The sequence below is a fragment of the Fistularia commersonii genome, chromosome 15 (genome assembly GCF_037954325.1).
Source record: "Fistularia commersonii isolate RoL2024-O1a breed Wild chromosome 15, RoL_Fcom_v1.0, whole genome shotgun sequence".
Taxonomy (NCBI): Eukaryota; Metazoa; Chordata; class Actinopteri; order Syngnathiformes; family Fistulariidae; genus Fistularia; species Fistularia commersonii.
Window position 1 is genome coordinate 3,394,873 of NC_141298.1, and position 23,031 is coordinate 3,417,903.

At 38.0% G+C, this 23,031-nt stretch overlaps 1 protein-coding gene across 2 annotated transcripts in view; it reads left to right on the plus strand.

The window, feature by feature from the left end:
• LOC147226255 (phospholipid phosphatase-related protein type 5-like) overlaps positions 1 to 23,031 on the plus strand; it is a 120,737-nt gene that overhangs the window by 36,506 nt on the left and 61,200 nt on the right. For both annotated transcript variants that reach the window (XM_086160824.1, XM_086160825.1), the window contains exon 4: positions 19,243 to 19,375. In XM_086160824.1, the coding sequence (XP_086016950.1) occupies positions 19,243 to 19,375 (133 nt within the window). The remainder of the gene's footprint in view (positions 1 to 19,242; positions 19,376 to 23,031) is intronic.

Consider the following 23,031-nt stretch of genomic DNA (forward strand, 5'->3'; position numbering starts at 1 on the left):
AGTTAATTGTTGTTTTTGCAAAAAGACATGCTGTAGAGATTGATGTGTATCTGTTGATCTGGAACAAAGCTTATGGCTGCATCATCCAGACTGGCACAGGCACATTAGTCTAAAATCACGCCAATGTTAACACACCATAGAATATTTACTTGTAAGTCCTGGAAATATCAAAATAAACAATTTTCAAATGGCCGTGCAAATGTATTGACTGAAACCACGCTTTTGGGATTAATAGTTGTTTTCACTCATTCTCGTCATGCAGCTATATTTGCTATTAATTGGTGTGTCTGAACTTCCCTGAGCCATCCAATACTTCCAGCAAGTAAAGGGTTGTATTCAGTATTGAAGATTCCGAATGACAGTCATTGAGGGTTGGCGTAAAGAGGAGTGCTTGGATTGGATGTGCCTGTCACAGCCTTTGTAGGCAAACCAGGCAGAAACTAGTGATGATGCTTACCCCTTTGTCCTTGGAATTGTGACAAGAAAAAGTGACAACTAGGATGCAATGAGTTGGTATATATTGTCTTGGCAGCTCATTGAAGTCAACTGAACACTGGCTCAACTGAACCAACCATTTTGAGGCACATATTCTAGTCCTTGATAACTCCTATTTTATGATTTTATTAAGACTTTATCTAAGTTTTAAATGGTGCAAAATCAACTGAAATTAAGGTGACCGATTAACTTTTCCCTTACTCTTTATATGAAGCAATGAAAGGCATGTTATTATGCTGTAAAACAAAGCTTAAGTTCTTTTGCATTCTCATAAAACTAGAAATATTATCAAAGCGATGGATTAACTTGAATTGATTTATATTTATTGGATGTTATAAATGTCCCCAATTTTCCAGTGATGAGTGCAGAGGATTGCAGTCTGATGCTCAAAAGACTGCTGAGACAGTTAGTTTTTAATGTAAGTTTAGATAGGTAGTCCTGAGTCTACCCACAAAATGACAAATTTCTGAAGATTTTATGTCTCAGGCTGCAGTTAATATCAGTTGTTGTAAATATCAGTTGTCAGATACCAAGATTCCCTAAAGACTATTCATACTGACTCAAAGTCCAGTGTCTCTGATCATTCTTTCATCGAAACATATTTGTTTTGCTTTATTCTCTTTAAATTCTGCTTTAATCTTTTGTTACTGCTGGTTCCAAACTTACCTTTTATTTTAATTTCTCATTTCTTTTTTTTGATATTCCTATTCACTCATCCTCACACCTTGGAATTTCCAACTGAGTTTTATGGAAAGCATTGCAGCATTGATTTGGAAAAAAGACATTTGAATACACTAAGCTGATATTTGGAATCCAAGTAAATTCTGTTTACGTTCAAAGTACTTATTTGATGTAGTTGTAAACATTTATTCAGTGTGCCAGTTGGTGCAAAATTGCATTCTGCTAAATGTTGGTGTGCAAATCCAAATAAATGCTGTGTTTGGAAGAGCCATTTGTAACGGCACAGCGTTGTTGCACCGGATATGATGCAATTAATTAAAATTAACCCCCAAGTGATACAGCCCCTAAATTGGTACACGATTCGTGATTGTTGGATCTGCTTTTCTGGGCTGCCAAACAATTAGTTTGAAAATTATGGTGCCACAGATAATTGCTATGGTGCACAATAATCACTTTTGTGGGTGGCTATGTCAGAAGATTTTACCAATGTGAGTATTCAAAAGATGAGAACAAATAATTAATGATGCAGTGTTTTTTGCTGTTACTGATTCCAGAGCTGACACCTCCAGTTAAAAACATATTCCCACATACCCATCTTGCTTACTGCAAGATGTATGACTGTCTAAGTCATACATCCTGAACCTTGATTCCTCCTTTTTAGTTGTCTTCCCCTTCCGTGTCTAATGAATTAATGTTGCATTCATTGCAAATTGTACTGAACTGCAAGTTGTACATGCTACTAAAGATTAGCTATTAATATGCATCGCGAATGCTGGTCCATATGACATAGATCTACAAATGAGGACAAATGTATCAATTTATGCAAATTGTTTGACATAACAGAATGAAAATCATTGTGTTTACCTCTATTTTTCTTATCCACTTATGATATAAATGCATGCCGTTTTTTGTCTCCTTTTAGAGTGTTCATCTGTTCAAAATAAGCAGCCCCGTTTAGTTATTTTTTCATCATAAAAATATTCCCCGCCCACACATAAACCAGAGTCAATTTTACTTCATTACAGTTGTGAGTCAAGTTATGGTGTGTCTAAGTGCTGAGGGATCATTGAGAAATCACTCGCTGCAGTAAAAATTGTTGAGGCAGGCTGACAGACATTTTATTTATAGAGGACTGTCTCAGAAAATTAGAATATTGTGATAAAGTTCTCTATCTTCTGTAATGCAATTATAAAAACAAAAATGTCATACATTCATGATTCATTACAAGTCAGCTGAAATATTGCAAGCCTTTTATTATTTTAATATTGCTGATTATGGCTTACATCTTAAGAAAACTCAAAAATCCTATCTCAAAATATTACAATATCATGAAAAAGTATTTTTTGTTTTTTTTTTGCATTATAGAAGATAAAGAACTTTATCTCAATATTCTAATTTTCTCAGACATTCCTGTATACACTGCATTGTAATGCGATAGACTCATTTTAAATCGTATTTATTCATTTTTATATTATTTATTTTTCTTTGTTGTTTCCAGTTTGGAGAGGGTGTATGTATTAGCCAGCTTACAATTTATTATTATTATTATTAATAATAATAACAACAATAACAACAACAATAATAATAACAATAACAATAATAATGATAATAATATTTCTATCTTTCTGCAGTAGTGGCAACTCATCTTGGAACTTTTTAAGTGAGCGGTGCAATTGTGACCATCTTTCTCAAGAACCAGTCAGTTTTATCAAAACTAAGTGACCTTCCAACAACCTCATGATATTCAGCTCCATGAATATCTGAACATGAAATACTTGAGAGGAAAGGGAAACTTTTGTGTTGTTTTCTTTTTTTTCTGTTCCTCAGCCAATTGTCTCAGGGGTGAGTGAGCAGCCTGACTTTAGTATGACAAAAAGGTCACATTTTTATTTTCATTTATCAACATTGAATATTGGTAACAGGGTGGCACAGTGGTTAGTGGCAGGTGCACTTTAGGCATTAAGTAAAATTCACAGAATGCCTCAACAGAAATTTTAATGCACTTAATAATGATTGCCTAGATGTGTGAATGAGGAAGGTTATGCTTGTCTGTCTCTATATGTGGCCCTACGATTGACAGGCAACGATTCCAGGGTTTACCTCATATCTTGCCCGATGCTTGCTGGAATAGACTCCTGCATCCCTAACCCCAATCCTTGGTAGGATAAGCGGTAGATGGATTGTTAGAGCCTCTTTGTGTACTTGAAGGAATAGTGAAACAGGTAAATAAATGAATAGGTGAATAAGTAAACTATACCTACTTATCTAACTTATTGAATCATTTCCTTTGTGTATTACTAATTGCTTTCAGAAAGAACTAGACAACTCAGTTACTTGCTCATCCGAAGAGGATGACTCATTGGTATTACACATTGGTATTCCAGCTATGAAGAAACCCCATCAGCCCCCGAGGGGAGGCCCTTGGTCTAATCCATGACCCTTCAATTTCAGCTAACTTTATTAATGTATGACCCTGTATATGTAAATGTTCACCAACCCTGACTGCCACTGTTATAAGAAGCCATTTGTCACATTTGTTGCAGGGGCTCGAATGGAGCTCCATGCTGCTGGGCTCAAAAAAGCAATAAGACAAAGGGAGCGCCAGTGAAAGACACACTTCTGTTTCTCATCTCTGCAGTAGAATCATATAGAAAAAGATTTAACCCAACCCAAAATGAGCACTTGGAAAATATAGGTTGACTTTTCTTCAATAAATTACTTCATAGTTTTCCATTGTTATTTGGTATCTTGGTCTAGCACATTTTTGTCACCAGAAAGTGATTCAGGTAAATATATTTATATGTTTTATTATTTATCTTTTTGATTGAAGATTTGTTTAATGAAGCAACGCAAACAGAAACTTAGGGGCTGGAAAGTAATCCAGGTATAAAAATGCTGAATATTTCAAAGGATGAAGCCCTCATTATAGCAATGCTAAATTTACATCTGTTTTCTTTTTTAGAAAGAAAAAAATGTAATCAACCCAAAAGCAGTTTAGAAATATAGTATAATGAAATTCAAGATTATTAGGGTTTAATGCTGAATTTACATCCAACTGGACCTTGCAAAATGTCATGCAAGAATAGTTTTTTAGAAATGCTGCCTTTGAATATTGTTATTTTCAATTGTTAACATCAGCTAGCCATGGAAGAAAAGTATAGTAATGATCAATACCTCATTCATTAACAGTTGATATCGAGAGGGAGTTTCAGATTTCTGCTATTTGCCATGACAGGAATAAGATGATGACTGACTTTAAGTCCTGATGACATCAGACATTTTTGTGCAATGATTAATCTCCAATTAATCTCCTAGAATGCAAAAAACTATTGGATTTGCTGTTTTTCCAAGTCCATCCTAGAGAGTTTTTTTTTTGCTATTAGTCCCGCCTTTAGCTTCCAGCTGTATGCTGGCGCTGTAAATATTGAAGTAAGAGCACCCTTAATTATTGTGAAGTCGTTAAGATGTCACATTAATGAGTCTTACACTTTTTCAAGCATATAACTTTATGTTTATCATAATGTTGAGCAGGAACTGTGTTTTACACTTCATTATACAACAGCAATTGGTACAATTAAAACTAATAAAAAAAGTGTCTATAACGGAAAACTAATTTTTGGGCAAGAACTTCAAGATCGACTTCATGAAAGTTCAAGACTGGACAGGTTCTGAGAAATTCAATTATTTCCATCTATTCTGTGATTTTATACTCCATTTGCATCACCGCCCCCCAAATTTCATTTGGCAGGCAATTTTTCAGGTTTTAGATCAGTCTTTTAGAATTTTATTGTACTAAAATTGTAATAAGATATATACAATCCATTTAAGGGGTGGCCCCTTACATATATTTCGCCTGTTTGTCAGACTTTTCTAAAATATTTGGAGCATTAAAACCTATAGGATCAGTCAGGCCCGAGTGCAATGAAAGAAAAAGGCTCCTGTTTTCTATTTTCAAGACACCTCAAACAACATCACATTCAAAGATCTGTTTTGTTGTTAAATGTAATGCTATATCTCACTCTTCTTTTCCAACTTGTCTTCGCTGCAAGGTCAGTTGATGTCTAAATAAAAGAGACAAATTGAGACATTGAGCTTTCTTGTGCAGATGCTTTCTAGAGCACAGAGACTGGTTCAATGTCAATGTATTTTCATTTTGGTTACACTTCTTTGCCAGTCAACGGTAATTAAGATAAGTGACCTGCTATTGACTGTTGTGAAATCAAACAGGTTTGTGCAAAATGGGAGTAAACAGTACCACTGATGTTTTACAGAATTGTAATTCATTCCAGGGGTTGTAAGCTCTTCAAGAATACTGGCATTAATGGCATTACTGTGGAATTATGGCAGACTGTGAAAAATAAACAAATGAATGAATGAATGCATTATATATATATATGTATGTGTGTGTATATGTATCTGCACTCAAAGCCAAGAGGACATCATCTGACAGTTGGACAGAAAGAGGTGTCTATATCAACTCATTTTATGCAGCAACTACTAACAAGCATGTGGAAACACATAGGAATAAAAGAAATATTTAAATATATACATACACACACATACACACACACATATATTTATACACACAGCATGTTACAGGGAGACCCAGCAGTACAGATCAGTTTAAAACCTGTCCGTGTTACATGTTACATTAAACACACACATGGTTATGTTCTACAGCACGCCTTTGTTTCTGTGTTACTGCTATGGCATGGACAATTTCACACCAGAATAAGACTCTGCAGTCTTTACTTGACCAAGTCCAGCCTGAATGAGCAAGGCTGTCATAATTGGGAGTTCTATGAACAGCGGCATAGAAGACACCCGTGAATCCATCCCTCGCTTGTGAAATACTCAAGTTGAACAGCTGCAGTCACCCTGGCTCAGTCAGCTTGACTTCGCTCGCAGGGAATTGCTCTACGGTGAGAAAGAGGCCGAGGGGTTACTTCAGGGACTAAACAAGAAGCACATTGTCATACTCTGTTACAGTTGATAAGAAAGCAGGACTAATATCCCATAGCTATTGTGGCACTCTTTAGTATCAGGTGGCCCTCTGTCAGTAATAGTTCACATCTTTTAATACTATAGTTGATTACTCTCAAAGATATTATGTGCCATTCATTTTCAGTAATACCTTTATAATATTAATTCATTAATCATCAATAATATCAAAAACGTCCACCGTCTTTGTAAATTGTTGTATTAAATTACCGTATATAACACTGTCAGAAAAATTCAAGATGCTTGCCTTAAATAAGATCTTATTTAATATCTTGTCTTTTAGCGTGTTTTCTTCAGGATAAGCATTTTCAATCTTAAGAGGATCTTCCATCTTTTACAGGGCAAATTAAAGATCAGTTTTTATAATTGGACTGTTAAAGTGTAACACCAATATAGATGTCAGCAGATGATAAAAAACTAACATAATCATGTTGTGAAGCAGCACATGCAACTTGGTCAGGCAGTATCCATTTACTATATATCCAATTTTGGAATTCAAGCTCTTTACTGGAAAAAACAGAACAAATAAAACTCTTTGCTTCGTTTACTTAGTCTTCAAAAATAAACCTTCAGATTTCACATGTGACTGGATAGTTAGATTCAATTCAAGCAGCTGCAAAACGGGGGGGGTATTTGTGATCAACTTATTAGACTATAATTGATTATTTTATTAATTGATTAATTTGGAAAAGAAAAAAACAAATAAACAATTTTATTCTGAGTATGAGCTCCTGATTATGAGTTTTACCAGCTTTGATTTTTATCTGCTCATTACAGGTGACATGACTGAATGTAAACAAATGGATTAATTTAATTTTTCTCCTTTATGATATTGCTACTCCCTACTTAGAAATCTTTGCTTAAAGTTAATTAAATTTTGTTGTCTCCCCAGCATTAGCACACTCAGTAGTGCTTAAATTATTTTTTCCCACTTTATATGTATTTATTTATATCTTTTAAAGTAAAAAAGCTCTCCAGCTAATTGAATTCATTTCATTAGTGGGTGCAAGACAGTGTTTTTTTTCTTCTTTCGCTGCCTTCAGTTGCTCACCAGGATATGAATTTATCTCAACAAGGAAACTGAATAAGATTAACTTTTTTTGTGCAAACTTGTTAAAGATGTGCGGGATGACGAGTAGGGTAAGTGGATGGCTTAATAGATTGAAAACACACAGTCGATGGGCAGATTTGCCTGGTTGCCAGGCTACCATCAATTACTTTAATATCACTAAGCTCCTGCAGTTATAATACATGTCTTTTTCACTCACAGAGGTGTTGCTAAATTATGTGTGTGCCACAGATGCCTGTGTTACTGCATCCGTGACATGATACACCACAGTGACTGACTTTGGGCAGACACCAAATTGGGTAGGCTGAGACAGTCAGTCTCTGGTCATGGACATTTGCGCTGCAAAAACTCTGGTGCCAAGCCATAGATTACTGCATTCCAAGTAAAAATCTTTGCAATGCTGTTTTTCAACAAAGTGACAATTCAACAAAAAAAAAAAAAAATTACACAGAAGCGTGTCTAAGAGTAGATTTTTTTCTTTGTATTATTAAATGTTTTATTTATCTATTAAATAGTACATTATTTATTTGCAACGTTTCCATGACTTGTGGTGCTATGTCAGGTCTTAGGCAGCGGAGAGTGTAGAAAAGGGGTGAAGATACAGGTTCAAGCCGGTGGGAATGGATGGAGAAAAGTGTCAGGGCTACTTTGCAATAGAAGACTATCAGCCAGAATGAAAGGAAAGGTGTACAAGACAGTGGTGACACCAGCAATGCTGTATGGCCTAGAAACAGTTACAATGATGAAGAGACAAGAGAGAAGCCAGACTGAGATGGTTCGGTCATGTAAGGAGGAGGGATAGTGAATATATTGGTAGATGGATGCTGGAATTGGAGCTGCCAGGCAGGAGGTCTCGAGGAAGACCACAAAGAAAAGATTTATGGATGCAGAGAGAGAGGATATGAAGGTAGTTGGTGAGAGAGAGGAGGATATAGAGAATAGGGTAAGACTGAGAAGGTTGATTCGCTGTGGTAACCCCTAAAGGGAAACGCCGGAAGGGGAAGAAGTCTGCTGTAAAGGACTGTGTCAGTTTGATGGGGAAGTGGAAATCGAATTGTGATTTTTTTTTTTTCTTCAGCAAACTTTCAGGTGCAGGTGTCCTTTTGATCAGAAAAAGGCAGAACCAATTACAACTTGGAGGCAGGGTAAGGGATGAAACACAGGATAAAAACAAACAATAAAGGAATTTCAGAGTGGTGGAAGATTAATTTGAAACATAAGTGAAATGTAGGTGCATGCAAGATTAAACTTAAAACTGAATATACATTAGAAGAAATAATAATGAATAAAACTAGGAAAGGAAAGAAAATTGAATGTGTCGATAATACTGGGGATAGGAAAAAACGGAGACTCGAGGCAGAATAGCAGCCTGTAAGTAGCCGAAGTAATTGCACCATGCAAGAAGGGTGTGCAAACAAATGGAGGTAAGAAACTCATTGGTTCGACACAGTGGGAGTAGGCAACGCCAAGGAGGACTGATGAAGTGACCCTAGAGATGCACATTACGACAGGAACGTCAGTCACATCGGAGAGAAACAGCAAGCACAACCAATGGTTCACTGTACGAAACTTTACAAAGTAACACCGGAGGGTCCAAAACTAAGTCCAAACAAGATCATAACAAAACCAAAAGGGATTAAGTATTATGGGAATTCTAGCTTTGATGGATTCAGTGTGAGCGTTCTGCGCCTACTTTGAGTATAAGCACTGTCAGTATGAAATACTACGAAGCGCTTTTCTTGCGGTTTGGATTATGGTGAATAATGGGACCATGGTTTGGATTATTGACAGGCTATACATAATGGAATTCTTCAGTATATGAAGCCTCTTCCTACATTGCTGTCTGTAGCTGAACCTGATGTTAGATTGGCATATTTGGAGAAATGCTCTGTTTTAATCATTCTCAATGCAAACACCAATAGGAATATGATGAATTATGAGAAAGGTGCTATGTTCTTCACTCAAGAATTTTTCCAGGTCAAAATTAAACATGGTTGGTACCATGTTAATCATTTATTTTTCCATGTTTGGGTTTTTTTTCCTTCAAACTTTTTTGATATTATCTTTTTTTCACAACAATCACAATTATAAAGCTGCGATTATATGGTCCATCCATCTACTCTTCCAGAGTCCAGACACGAGGACAGTAGCCAGAGCAGTGAGGCCCAGACCTCCCTCTCCCCGCCACCTGGTCCAGCTCCTCTGGGGGAACCCCAAGACGTTCCCAGGCCAGCCTGGAGACATAGTCTCTCCAGCGTGTCCTGGATCTTCCCTTTGGTCCCCTTGCAGATGGACATGCCGGGACTACCTCCCCCCGGAGGCATCCAGGAGGCATCCTGACCAGATGCCGAGTCACCTCATCTGACCACCATATCTGAGCAGTGGTTCTACTTCGAGCTTCTCCCGGATTGAAATTTTCGCCCTATCTCTAAGGGAGAGACTGGCGACCCTGCGGAGGAAACTCATTTCGGGAGCTTGTATCTGCAATCTCGTTCTTTCAATCTCTACCCACAGCTTGTGACCATAGGTGAGGGTGGGAACGTAGATCGATCGGTAAATTGAGAGCGTCGCATTTTGCTCAGCTACCTCCTCACCACGACAGAGCGGTACAGAGTCAGCATCGCCGCAGATGCCGCACCGATCCACCTGTCGATCCCCTACTCTATCCTTCCCTCACTTGTGAACAAGACCCCGAGATACTTGAACTCCTAAACTTGGGGCAGGACCTCTTCCACAACCCGGAATGGGCATTCCACACGTTTCCGGTTGAGCACCATGGTTTCAGATTTGGAGGTGCTGATCCTCATCCCTGCCGCTTCATACTGGGCTGAGAACACATCATCTGCAAAAAGCAGAGACTCTATCCTGTGGCCACCAAACCGGATCCCCTCGACACCTTGGCCGTGCTTAGATATTCTGTCCATTAAAGTTATGAAAAGAATTTGTGACAAAGGGCAGCCCTGGTGGAGTCCAACTCTCACCAGAAACGGGTCAACTCTTACAATCGGCAATGCGCACCAATCTCTGACACCAATCTACAGTGACCGAACAGCTTGTATGATGAGGTTCGGCACCCCGTACTCCCGGAGCACTCCCCACAGGATTACCGGGACACGGTCGAATGTCTTCTCCAGATCCAGAAAACATATGTAGACTGGTTGGGCAAACTCCCATGTCCCCTCAAGGACCCTGCCAAGGGTATAGAGCTGGAACCACACTACTCCTCCTGGATATGAGATTCGGTCCCAGTGGACCCTCTTCTCCAGCACTGCTGAATAGACCTTACCAGGGAGGCTGAGGAGTGTGATCCCCCTGTAGTTGGAGCACACCCTCCGATCCCCCTTTTTAAATTTATCACAATTAATATATTGCATTAACTAGTTTTAGTGAGTATGGCATCGTGTGGAAAAACATACATTTCTCCCATGGCTACCATCTTCCCATTTTGGCAGGAGTCAGTGCTGATAACAAATGTTTACAGCAGCAACTGCCGTCTTGATGATATCCCGGTCAATAGTTACTGTTGAAAAAGCCTCACTGCGCAAGTTATTACAACATACTAATGTTTCAGTGATAAAGAATGATAAACACCCTAGTTTGTTTCTAACAAATCACCTAGTTTTCCTGCGCCTATAGTCATTCATATATTCATATTTCAAGCCTAAGTTGGGGATCATCTTTACATGTCTTGCACAAATATAATGAAATTGCATAAATGCAATCATTTTCATCCAATGTTAAAAAAGCTTTTCTTGTATTTTCAGTCTTTAGTATAATTGTCATTTCAGTAAAAATAACATATTTCTGTTATTCTTTTTGTTTGTATGATTAGACACAATTCAGAGGGAGGTGACAAGCTGCAGACCGCAGCAGCTGTCCGCATCCTCACAGTGTTTTGTAGTGGTCGGTACTGAAACCATGGCAACATCATTTCATTACACTGAGAAAGATCTTGTCGAACCACACATTTATAACCCTGCTAGTACCTGATTACAACATGGCTGTTGAGGCCAGAATGTGTCCATTCACAACTGAGCTGAATAACATCAATTTGCCAAACAGAATTTTATTTGTTTATTTAAGTGGAAGGGTACATTTTCTTTGCATAGACAGGATAATTAAAATAAAAAAATAAATAAATAATACAACTTCAGCAAAAACTGAAGTTTCATACTCAAAGGTACAGTAATAACATCGGGATGAATCAGGATGCTTATTTATTTGTTTATTTTGGCATTTATTTATTCATTTACAATTGTGTTTGATAAGCTGCAAGTTGTTTTTCAGTTTTGGATGAGATTCACAATTATTAGGGTTGTTTTGATTTTTGATTCTGGCTTTCTCCACATATTGATATCATCTCACTTTAGAGTTTATTGATAAAAATAATTAATTCAAGATGAATGATAGGAGTTATTTCATTATAGTTTAACTTGGAAAATCTGATTCCTGTGCCAACTTTGGCCAAACTTACCTACTGGAGGCAATATATGTTTCTTTTCCAGCTAAATACTAACCAACATTCACCAGCCAGATGCTATATGAGCCTTTTTGTCATTTGGTGATGGGCGATTTTCTGTACGTTTCTGACCTACGCCGACAGTAAACGATGTTTTGAAACTGTTAAGTTCTCTGTTGCCAAGAATTGCCTGTACATTCATTGCATCCCATTGTATGCCCTGTACAATGACCATTGTGGCCCCATAATCATACAAAAAAAAACAAAACATAATGAATACCCAGTGCTGTTTTTGGTTCCAAAATCATAACAGTACATAACTGCACTACAAGATGATAACCACACCAGAGGTATTACTAACCATTGCTTGTGGAACATACTTGGTTTTGCGCGTGAGTGGCATATTCAGTTGCATGGTGCAGTTCAGAAGAAACAGATAGTGGTTGTTTGATCAAACCTTTCCAGAGACTCATTTATCCATTATATTTATGAAGAAAAACATCAGTTTTGACCTTCATGCAGCTTCCTCTCTAAACCTGGTAGCACAGTGTAGATGATAAGTTATAAGCAGAAAGACATTCTCGTTGATCACGAATGTAGGTCTATATCTTAGTTTGCAGACACATTGTTCTAAGCATGGGTGTTCTCTAGCTTATGAATATCTTGCCAGAAGATAAAAAGAACCTATTATATAAGTGTTCTTTTATAATCAACAGAACAGATTAACTCTGCCAAAATTAATGTTATTTGGTTAGGCTGCACATATATATATATCAAGAGGTTTTTTTCCACATATTTATTTCAATTAGTATTGTTTTTTACTCACATCACATCATAACACATACAGTATTAATTGCACCTGAGCAAACATGCTTATTTAATTGTAATACTCTGGAAAAAGACACTTCTATGTCCCAATAGCCTGTATGAGACCTATTATAATATATGCAGCATAGCAATCTTGACTACTGTGACCTACATAAGTCTTTGTTCACTGTACACACGCTATAATGTATATTTAGTAATGTATAAAGTGTGTGTAAATGTGTGCTTAATGTGTCAGGATTAAGCACAGATTAATCCTGACACATCCAGTACAGGGACCCCCTGTCTTTATTTCCTGTTGTACAGGCTGATTACATGTCCTTAAAATTTCAAAGTACTAGAGCAGTTCCAGTTATTCTGTAAACATGTTTAAGTACATAACAGGCTTGAAGTTGAAGTTCAAACAGTTACAACCTAAACCAAGAATAGCATAACAACGGGCAATTTGACTTGGTCCTAGAAAAAGAGTTATGTAACGGCATGATGAAGAAGTTCAATGGGCATCGTTTAGTGCCATTCTGCCTAGGTATAATGCAAAGACATTAAATGCATATATACAATGAATAAAAATCTTTTCTGCATGGATAATTTTTTCGCAAATATTTTTAAGACAGATATTCAACCATCCAACCATTTTAAACACTCAAAATACCTAACCATCACAATACGCAATAATAATAAACCAGCTAACCGCAGACTGTTTTTTTCTGTTCCAGAACAGACTGAAGACCCATTGATAAGCTTTTTAAGCATTCTACCTATCAACACATCATCCGGAAAAAAAGTATAAACGGTCAGCTGTTTAAGTAGCCAGTTAACATGGGGTTAATTCAGAGGGGACCGCACAAATAAATACACAAGCCATTGATTTTGAAGCTAACAGTGGTGCTTGCTGTGTTTAATTATGGGAATTAAAAGTGACTGACATCACAGCCAGAACCCAAGTACATTTTGGATTATGTGTTCCCTTCAGTTTCATGAGATTTGAAATGCTGAAGTTAGAAAAAGGATTAACATCCATGACCTGCAAAACGGTGACCCTTGACCTAAGAATGTTTGTTTTTGCACAGGTGATTTAACAGGCTAAGGTTCAACAAACAAGGAATTGGAAATCACAACACGTACCTCCTTTTTTTCGTTGTTGTCATTATCTTTTAGAATTTACCCCATTAACTTTTTGTTTATACAGTGCTTCATGTTTGCTGTATTCACTTTGCATTTGTCAATATGTTTTTTATTTGCCATTGAATCGTAAGAACATTTGGCTAATGCATGTGGAATCACGGACAATGGAGTTATTCCATGTACCAGCATACCAAGCACTCTGCCAATTTTATTTCATTGCAAAACTACATGCAAATACAAATTCTGTTTGATGTGCTTTTGCAGGGGTAAATTGTTTATGTATCCTTCCACTGGTGCTTTCTGGCAACTGACAACCTTAGGTTTTAGTTTCTCCAACAATTTGAACGCTGTTGTCTATTTGTTGCTTTAATGTGCTCTGTGGTTAATTAAGTCTTAATAGAAAGTCAACACCCTCCAAGTTTTTAATTTCACCTTGTCCATGTCTTTTTCCAACGGGGTACTTCTATCAGTACACTACTCAGAAGTAACAGCTTTCAATTTAAGACATCTGCGGCATGTTATGCCACTGACACTTTACATCAGAGGGCAAATTGCAAATCATACTGGAATTCAGCCATTATTTGCAGATTTATGTCATACTCAATTTGACACAAACTCTGCGAGCTCAGCTGTGTTGTTGTATCAGCCATGGTTCAGTCGACTTTTTTTAGAAGCGTGAATGTTGAGATTTGCATGGTCGGACCGTTTATGTCAAACTGTGACCTACATTCTGTGTGCTGAGGGCTCTGTTGAGGCCTAGGGGTTCTTAGTGAGCTTGTCTTCAAAAGAGAGGGCGACGAGGATTTTGCATGTGCTTGTGGCTCATTGTGAATGGAATCCCGTACAGATGCTTGCCCAACAAAATCAAAGGTCAACGTATGACTGCTTTTATAGCCTCCCTGCTGTTCGCCCTGATATTGGGGTTTCTCCTTATACACTATAGCTGCTATCGTATATCAACTGGAAGTCTTTCAAGGTACTTTCAGCGCACAACATATGTGAAGTTTTCTGTAACATAAGTAAGTCAAGGAACTTCTTCTGACAATGAATTGAGCAAGAAAATGTTGTGATTGTCAAAGGCATTGTCTTATATGAATTTTGTTCCTTTTTTGAAATACATTTATTTTTTCTTCTTTTTTTGCAGGGCATCTATTCAAACGATGTTTACATGTACCGTACTGCTCATACTCATTACGGCATATTTCTGCAGTGTGTATATTTGGGAGGATTGGAATAGAGGCAGAGGGAGAAAGAGAAAATCATTCATTGTTATTCCAATTGGATGGAGCGCATGTGACTGATAGTTTTGCTGTTTTTTTTTCAATACTTGATTTACTTCATCATAGATTGACTTTAAAAAGCAAACTTCAGTTTCCCAACCCCCTATTTTAATGTTTCTATTGTTGCCTTCTGTTGTAGCATTTGTGTTGTAGTGAAGAACAAATAAACTCAGACAGGGACCTGACTGTGTCGAGACAGAGATAAGACTGAGCAAGCAAGAACGATTTGGTTGCAAAACCAGCAATTGCTGTGTGACTTACTGTATTATGGCTAGCATAGTCCCTTCATAGCCCCTGTAATTTTTCCAGAGAAAGCCAGTGAAATAAAAAGACCCACAAAATCAGTGCATTCCATTTATTTTCCATTTTTTGACTGCCATATACATGTATTTATTGTTTAAGTATATGAAAAGCAGCTTTCTTTGCATCTGAATAGTTCTAAAATGCAAACCGACATTAACGATTCAGCTACACTCACCATCAGCGCCCATTAGCATAGTTACTTCCACATCTCAACAGGCACTGTATTATCTGTTGACAGGATGGAAACGTCAAAACAATGCAAGATCTTGGGGTTGTTGCCAACTAGGAAAAAAACCTCATGGTTAGATGAATCCCGTAGTGTAGAGTATAAAATCGGTTGAAACTACAACTTTGGACTAAGGATAGGGGACAACCAACCAGAAGTGTTTATAACGTCCTATTGAAAGCCTCTGGTCTTGGTGCATGTTGAGTCTGCCCATATGTGCTTGTCTAAGCGCAAGACAGAAACAACTGCTCGGCTGCCAGGATTTGTCATCACTATCCATGAGTCTTTACTTTTCGCTGATTTGGTGAGACTACCGTACTTGAACACTTAGCACATGTTATTGTTTTAATAATCAAGCTCAGGGTCTCTGTTTCTGATCTAAGTTCAAATCTGTATGTGTGTGTGTGTGTGTGTGTGTGTGTGTGTGTGTAGTATGTGTATGTGATTAGTACAGCACATACTTTTGTGCCGCTACTATATTGGTTTGGAGTTTATCACAATCAACTGACAGGCACTGTGGTCATGTTAAAGCAATCAATTAATTACCTGCTGGTCAAAGTGCCTAGTAATATGATGTTGCCCCTACTTCAGTTCATGTGATTTCTAAAGTCAACTTTATTTCAGTAAGAAGAACACCAGTCAGAAATGAAACCTTTATTGACTACCAAGCACTGCTCAGCGCCTACATAGAAAGGCTCAGACGGGGAGAGCAGAAGCAAAGAACCCCATGGGTTATAGAACAGAGCAGCACATCAGTGACAAGGGAAGTGACATTGATTAAGTCTGGCACGGTATGAGATGGAGGAATTGAGGTTGAGGTGGACTGTAAACTGCGATGCAGTAAAGACAGGAGTGTAAGTTCACCAAAAATGCAAAAAAAAAGAAATAAATTGGAGTGACAGCTAGGGAATCAAATGAGCCAGTTCACTGAATAGCAAGAGATGGTGGTTCTGCCAGCAGATATGGGCCGGTTGGTCAGCTGATCCCAGTTCATCTTAAATGACTAAAACCAGAGTCCCAGACCTGGTTCGACCAATTGGTTTGTTCAATATTTACAAATGGATAACTCTAATTAGTAGGCATCCGGACTCCTTTGCTGAATACTTCCTTTGTTGACTTTTTAGTACTGAGGTAATGGTTATCTTGGACTAGTAATAATAATACATAATATACAATATATAATACATAATATATATTATAAGTATTATTATCATTATTATTAGTATTATTATTATTATCATCAGCATTATCATTATCATTAACAACAACAACTGCATAAACAATATCATCATATCATAATCCACATTGTAATAGAGAACAAAAAGACTATAGCTTTCAAATTGAGCATATCTGTCAGCCGCCTTGCTCATAAGCATAGTTTTAACTATCCTTCAGCGTTGATCTATACAATAACAGTAACAATAATGCCAAATATCGCTTTGTGCATCAAAAAGACGTGGACTGTTGCAGGAGCAGTAACATTTCTCACAAGGCTTCGCATTAAAGCAACAGTGTAAAAATGAAAGAAAAAAAAGTTTGGCAACCACTAGTGGACACAAAGTGCACAAAGACACTTCTACTCCTCATTAAAAACTAACATTTACACGTTAAGCATGATGTAGGACTGTTTTGGACCGCGGGATATTGCAGTCCTTTCCTAGGATCAGTCTACTGTGTAACACTATGTAGAGCTTTTGATCAGTGGATGTACTCCACAAGGTTTTGGGGCCTTTTGAACGTTTGCTCTTTTGCTATCCTGAACCGTTCACATATATGCCTTTTCCAGCAGAGTTTCAGGAAAGGTCAGCTGTCTGCTCAATAATTGTTTGGAGGACATAGCTTCTGGTGTCTGGTTGGTCAAAAAAAGAAAAGCTCTTGGACCCCAAAACGGCTATGCGGTGAAATATGGTTAAACTAGAAGTGCTCCTGCATCTCTTAAATTAGAGATAGAAATACATTAATTTTAAAAATATGGAAATAAATCATTCATGCATATCTTTCATTTTAGTATAGGAAACCCTGAATGAGTAATAATTTACCTTGACGTGATAGATACATTCATCAATAATTATCAATAATAGGAGAAGACATTTTGTTCAAATACATTCTGAAAGGTTTTTGTTTGTCTTCCACTTGTTTGACAGCAACTATCTTTACATTTGCATATGCGTTAAAACAGGACAGTGCCCTTAGAGACTTGGGTGGACCTCAAAATGCCTGTCAATGGAATAATTTGCATTTCTGTCTGAATATTCATGAAGAATTCCATACTTTTTTGGTCGCTATTTTAAGTCGCTATATTTAATTACCATTAGAGCATTAGAGGCAAAGGAGAAGAACGAAGTAAGACTCTTCATTATAATTTGTTGATTCACCGCCTCAGTCTCTTTCTCTGTTTTGCACTGAAATGGAATAAAGATAGAACAGACAAATGGTTTTTCACTCACTGCTCCCATCAGCTAATAGGTTTTCGTTTAGTTTCAAGTTTGTCCGCGGGGCTGCTGTTGCAAGTACAAACAGAATTACAAACCATATATGCTCTCAGCAGCCCGTGCATAAATCCAGCTGTTGTGTAAACTATTTAATTGCAAGTTACGGAGATTTTTAAATTGCATACAGAATATCCAACCATCCATAGATCTTCTTCCACTTATCCTGCACAGCGTCATGGGGGTGCTGGAGCCTATTCCAGCTGTCATCGGGTTGCCAGTCAATCACAGGGCCACATTTATAGACAAACCACCATTCACTTGGGACGCAATTTTTCCAATTAACTTGTATGTTTTTGGGTTGTGGGAGGAAAGAAACTCCACACACAAAGGTCCCCTGGTCGTAATCAAACCAGGGTCCTTCATGCACACAGAATATATTCAATGCAATCTGATTAATGAGATTAATAGTTGTAAGTTTTTTGTATTAATATGAGACAAAGATAAATGGCTGGAAATAGATCTGGCGAAGAACCTGGGTCATCAAGACCAAATAGAGCAGAACAGATTACATGTATACAGCATTTCCAGACCAGTGGTCGTCAAACCTTTCCTGTCACACCCTCCAAAACAAAGAAGCTGAAGTCTTGTGACCTGAAATGACCCTTGAAATGGTTCATGCATTCATATGTTAAATGTAGACAGAGAAGCATCTTTTGTACCAAATGTAAGAAATGTAATGACAGTAGTTTTTACCCAACATGTATAATTAGTATTATACATCCATCCATCCATCCATCATTTTTAATGAGAATCAGAATACTTTATTGATCCCAAGGGGGACATTGGTTTTTGTTGAAAAGGAGGGTTTCATTTGTAGTTAGTGTTTTTTTACATTTCTGCTAGTTTCTGGATAAATTCTGATGTTTCTTTGCTATTTTGACCAAGGTAATATTGTACATATTAAAGGTTAACTGAGTTACCTTTTGCAATTCTTGCATCTGCTTAAATTCCAAAAATATTTTACCAGATCTTCTTCGTCTTCTTTCGGCTCTTCCCTTCAGGGGTCGCCACAGCGAATCAACTTTCTCCATTTAACCCTATTCTCTGTATGTTTTTACTAGATGATAGTGTGTAAAGTATGTACATTTTTTCAATGTTAAGTATTAATGCACATTTATATTAATCACATACACCATTCTATCTATACCATAGCATATCTCAGTCCTAGCTGCCGGTAAACCCCTTACATCACACATTACCAACAGCCACATCCCCACCACAGAATTGAAGATGGTCTGATTTGTTTCTCCTCTTTCTGTTTTGTGACTCACCGTCATTGCTACCAGATCACGATAACAGAGACAGCTCTGTTTTTGGTCCAGTACACATCAAAAGAGTTTGACCGGTCAGAGAAGACAGTGGCCACAGGGGACTGCTGCTACCTCAATCCACTGGTGCGCAGGACCTTTCGCTTCTTAGGTAAGTCACAAGTCAATTGTTTAGGTCCTGTTTTTCAAATTAACTGATGGTGAGAGTGAGTTAAAAAAAAAAATCAATAATTTATGTATGTATTTATTTATTTCATTCATTGTCACGGGCCTCCGATAGTACACTGCGTGCACAATTATAAGGCAAGTTGTATTTTTCAGAATTAATGTTATTGTACAACTACAGTGCTCTTGGTCAATCCCAAATATTAACACTCAAACTTGAACGTTTTGGTAAAAGTGAAGTTTTGGCTTTCTTACAGAGTAGTGCAGAAGTAAGAGCAATAGTCTTTGGAACCAAACATTCTTAGTTTGATTCCCGGTTCTCCCTGTGCAGGGGTCACAAACTCATGGCCCACGGGCCATTTGCGCCCACGGGACAATAGTTGGTTGCCCCCAGCCAAGCAGTGGAGTACTTTGATACATGTAATAGAATGTTTTCTTGCATAAAAATCGAAGTCTTGAAAGATGCAGACGTTTTCCTGTACCACTGCTTGTAGAAAGTGTCTTCTAAAAATTGGCTGTAGGTCTGAGAGTTTGAGTTCATTTTCGACCCAAAAAGGTCCAACTCGCTCATCTCTAATAATACCTGCCCATTTCAGAACCCCACCTTCACCTTGCTTGCGTCCCAGTCGAAGTGGAGTGGTGTGCCCGAGAGTCACTCATCTCATCAGCCCACAAAACCTTTGAAAACCTGTCACCAGATATTTCTTGGCCCATTCTTGACGTTTCAACTTATGTGTCTTGTTCAGAGGTGATTGAGTTTCAGCCTTTCTTACCTTGGCCATGTGTCTGCGAACTGAACACCTCATGCTTCTTGACAGTCCAGGTAGGTTACAATTGGTGAATATGGCAGCACTGGAGGATAATTCCTGGTAGCTTCATGTTTGATTCTTCTCAAATCTTTTGCGGTAATTTGCATCTCTTCTTGACACATTTCTTGCAACCCTGTTGACTATTTGCAACAAAACATTTGAAGGCTCTGTGATCATGCCCCAATATCTCAGATCATGGGTCTCAGACCCATGATCGCAGCCCGCAGGCCAATTGTGGCCCTCAGAACAATATTTTGTGGCCCCCTGCCTGAAATCAAATCTTTGTGTTATGCGACCCGTATGTTTTTTTCTCACATGCATCATTTTTATACAAAAAACAGGCAAAATTAAAAATATTGATTTAATAACCAGAATAGCCACCATTAGCCTTGTAAACATTATACCTCCTCTTATACATGCTACCAATCAATTTTCTAATAAATTCTAGTGGCAAATTTTCTGAGATTAGTGGCAAGATTTTCTGTTTAGGGTGTCTAAGTAATGATTTTACTGGTCCGCCCCCCTTGGCTGCAGGTGGCCCCTGGACCAAAATGAGTTTGACATCCCTGTCTTAGATATTTCAAGAGTGCTGCATCCCTCTGAAAGAATTTGTGCAATGTTTGCTTTGTACTTTTCAGACTGTTCAGTCTCTTTTTTGGCCCATTTTTCCTGAGGAGAAGAATCTGACTAATAATTATGCACACCTTGATATAAGGTGTTGATCTCCTTAGGCCACAACATGCCTCTTCTTCTTCTTCTTCTTCTTCTTCTTCTTCTTCTTCTTCTCTTCTTCTTCTTCTTCTTCTTCTTCTTCTTCTTCTTCTTCTTCTTCTTCTTCTTCTTTTCTTCTTCTTCTTCTTCTTCTTCTTCTTCTTCTTCTTCTTCTTCTTCTTCTTCTTCTTCTTCTTCTTCTTCTTCTTCTTCTTCTTCTTCTTCTTCTTCTTCTTCTTCTTCTTCTTCTTCTTCTTCTCCTTTCGGCTTTTCCCTTGAGTGGTCGCCACAGGGAATAAACCCTCTTCATCTAACCCTATTCTCTTCACCAGCTACCTTCATATCCTCTCTCACTACGTCCATGAATCTTCTCTTTGGTCTTCCCAGAGACCTCTTGCCTGGCAGCTCCAATTCCAGCAACCGTCTACCAATATATTCTCTATCCCTCCTCTGTACATGACAGAACCATCTCAGTCTGGCTGCTCTGACCTTCTCTCCAAAGCATCTAACATGTGCTGTTTCTCTGATAGACTCATTCTTGATCCTATTCATCCCGGTCACTCCACAAGAGAGCCTTAGCATCTTCATCTCTGTGCCCACATCATCCCTCATTACACAAATACACATCACATGATATGCATTAAATCCAATAAGCATTCAAGTTTATACAGCTTGGAGTTGGAAATTATGGATAAAATGACAATATGGTCAAATTAATCACTTGCCTAATATTTGTGCACACAGTGTATAAAGATTTAGACCTGGATTTGTCTGTGGGTGACAGTACCAAAACAAAGGTGCCATTTTTGTATTTTGTCCTGATTTGGGGGTGGGGGGGCATGTCTTGCCATTTATTGATTTATTTATTTTCAATGCTAAGCGTTTGGTGGGGGTAAAAAAGTGAGAACAACTAAGGCAGTAGATTACAAATCAGATTTTTTCATAGTCCCATAAACTGTATTTGATTACTCTGAATTATGTTGTGACCCTCACTTCGGTAACCCCTGCCCCAGACTGTCCTCATATAAAACACACATACAGGCGCACATTCTCACCGTCTCCTCTCATGTTTCTGTGAGAACGGGAGATAACACCGTGGAAGAGGATTATTACCTCGATCCCTCAGGGGGAATCCTCTTGGTAGGCTGGGTTTAGCCTAGCATTCACACTTCCAGCATGCCATTCACACTACTCATTAATGTTAACAGCTCTCTCATTACTTTTATCCTTCAGAGACCCATTTGAATTGGTTATCATACATGACACACAGATGAACTAAAAAAGGCTTATGTCTTAGTGTTAATTTGTGTCACTTTTAAAGACTGTATGGGGACTTTTGGTTGAACTTATCATCTCCCCACGAAGGGTATGGTAAATGGCTTCAGCCGAACACCTTCCCCTGTGTCATCCAATTTCTTACTGTGATAGAGGACCACAATCAAAATACCACCACCCAAGGAAGAGGACACATGCATTCTAGAAAGGATTTGTTCCCTTAACAGTTTTATTCTTTCGGGACATATTCAGATATCAACCAGCATGCAAACTCACTGTGCTTTTGAATGAGTCACCTGGCAGATTAATCTCTGACATTTTAATTACCCCTTTTGAAATACCAAGGATACAAAACCCAATGAATAAATTGTCATATCGGCAAATGATTCTTTCTATCGTGAAACCATGTCAGTGGGCAAAGGTGAACATTGCCAAAGATTTAGTTTGGACACTATCATTAGCTTGCAGTAATATTGCTAAAATATATCAATGCTTTTCCTGCTTTGTCAAGTCAAATTGTCACCAGTTTGAATGGTTTGCTAGACCTAACAATGAGACATCGTTATGAACAATCATACTTACAATGTTCAGCAGAGATGAAGGGTCACTGTTACAGTACATCTCAGCGTAAACTTGGTCTTATAGATGAATGTGAGGCTGATGAAAGTTTCTTCTGCCTGTGCGTTATCTTGGTTTGGTCCATCTGACCTGAGGCATGTTTATGGGTATATTGGAATCGTTTGTTCATTTTTCTTAACAGTGATGCTCTATTTTATCTCAGAGGCCGCCAACCGCTGGGGTTTGGTTGGTTCTTGGCTGCACAGTAAGATTTTTCCATTTCCTTGAT